General features: G+C 43.5%; 1 protein-coding gene across 1 annotated transcript; it reads left to right on the forward strand.

The window, feature by feature from the left end:
• Positions 1 to 819: 819 nt before the first annotated feature.
• On the forward strand, positions 820 to 1,275 carry LOC124542427. The gene has a single exon (XM_047120380.1). It carries the CDS (start codon positions 820 to 822, stop codon positions 1,273 to 1,275), a length of 456 nt encoding a protein of 151 aa, XP_046976336.1.

Here is a 1,275-nt window from a genome sequence, read left to right on the forward strand (position 1 = left end):
TAAAAATATTTGTCACACCGTTTTATCTGTCATAATTAATATTTATTTATTATATTATATTCGATGCGACGATGTGATCGGAGGTTTCGTGTTGTGACGACAAACGCGCGCCTTCGACTCTGCATTCAGTCGACTCGCATTGCTTAGACGTGATACCCGTGTCGCTTGATCTCTGCCTCTAGCCTTTCGATATTACGCGTAGTTTATGCCTTTTTTTATGGTATAGGTTGGCGGACGAGCATATGGGCCACCTGATGGTAAGTGGTCACCATCGCCCACAGACAATGACGCTGTACGGAATATTAACTATTCCTTACATCGTCAATGTGCCACTAACCTTGGGAACTAAGATGTTATGTCCCTTGTGACTGTAGTTACACTGCACTGCACTGCCTCACTCACCCTTCAGACCGGAACACAACAATACTGAGTATTGTTATTTGGCGGTGGAATAACTGATGAGTGGGTGGTACCTACCCAGACGGGCTTGCACAAAGCCCTACCACCAAGTCTAAGCCTATCTGTTTTCCTGCTATAATATCATCTTTTCACTCCTTCTGTATCTCTTCTGTGCTTATACTATACTGTACTGACTATTTTATGTGTTATAGTGTTGTAGACATTATAATTCGTGTATAAACTTTGCAAACTTTTTATTTTCCTGCAACATCCACTTATTCGCTAAACTGGTGACACCGCTATAGTGCACGAAAATGAGTGATCATAGTAGTGATTCTATTCAAACCGCTGCCTGGTTCGAGGTATGGCCATGAAAAAATAACTACCCGCCGCGCAAGAAAAGTGCGAAACCCAACGGACATGGCCACGCCCGAAGTTCAAAAATTGAACTTGAAGGTACCTCCATTTTCACCCGAGGACCCGGAAATTTTGTTCGCGTTGCTTGAAGGTCAGTTTGAAAACTTTAATATAACGGACGACAAAGTAATGTTCAATAATGTCATATCCAACTTGGACATCCAACACGCAAAGAGCGTCAAAGACATTATCATCAATCCTCCGAGCGCAAATCGGTATGAGAAAATTAAAAATGAACCGATTAGAAGACTTTCGGCATCACACGAATTAAAAATCAAGCAGCTGTTGACACACGAGGAATTAGGAGATAGGAAACCCTCGCAGTTTTTACGGCACCTACAGGACCTAACCGGTCCGTCCGTGCCCGCAGACTTCATCCGCACAATATGGAGCAACCGGCTGCCTAACAACATCCAAACAGTGTTAGCCTCGCAGCCCACCCATTCACTGGAACAGTAA

Source organism: Vanessa cardui, chromosome W (genome assembly GCF_905220365.1).
Source record: "Vanessa cardui chromosome W, ilVanCard2.1, whole genome shotgun sequence".
NCBI lineage: Eukaryota > Metazoa > Arthropoda > Insecta > Lepidoptera > Nymphalidae > Vanessa > Vanessa cardui.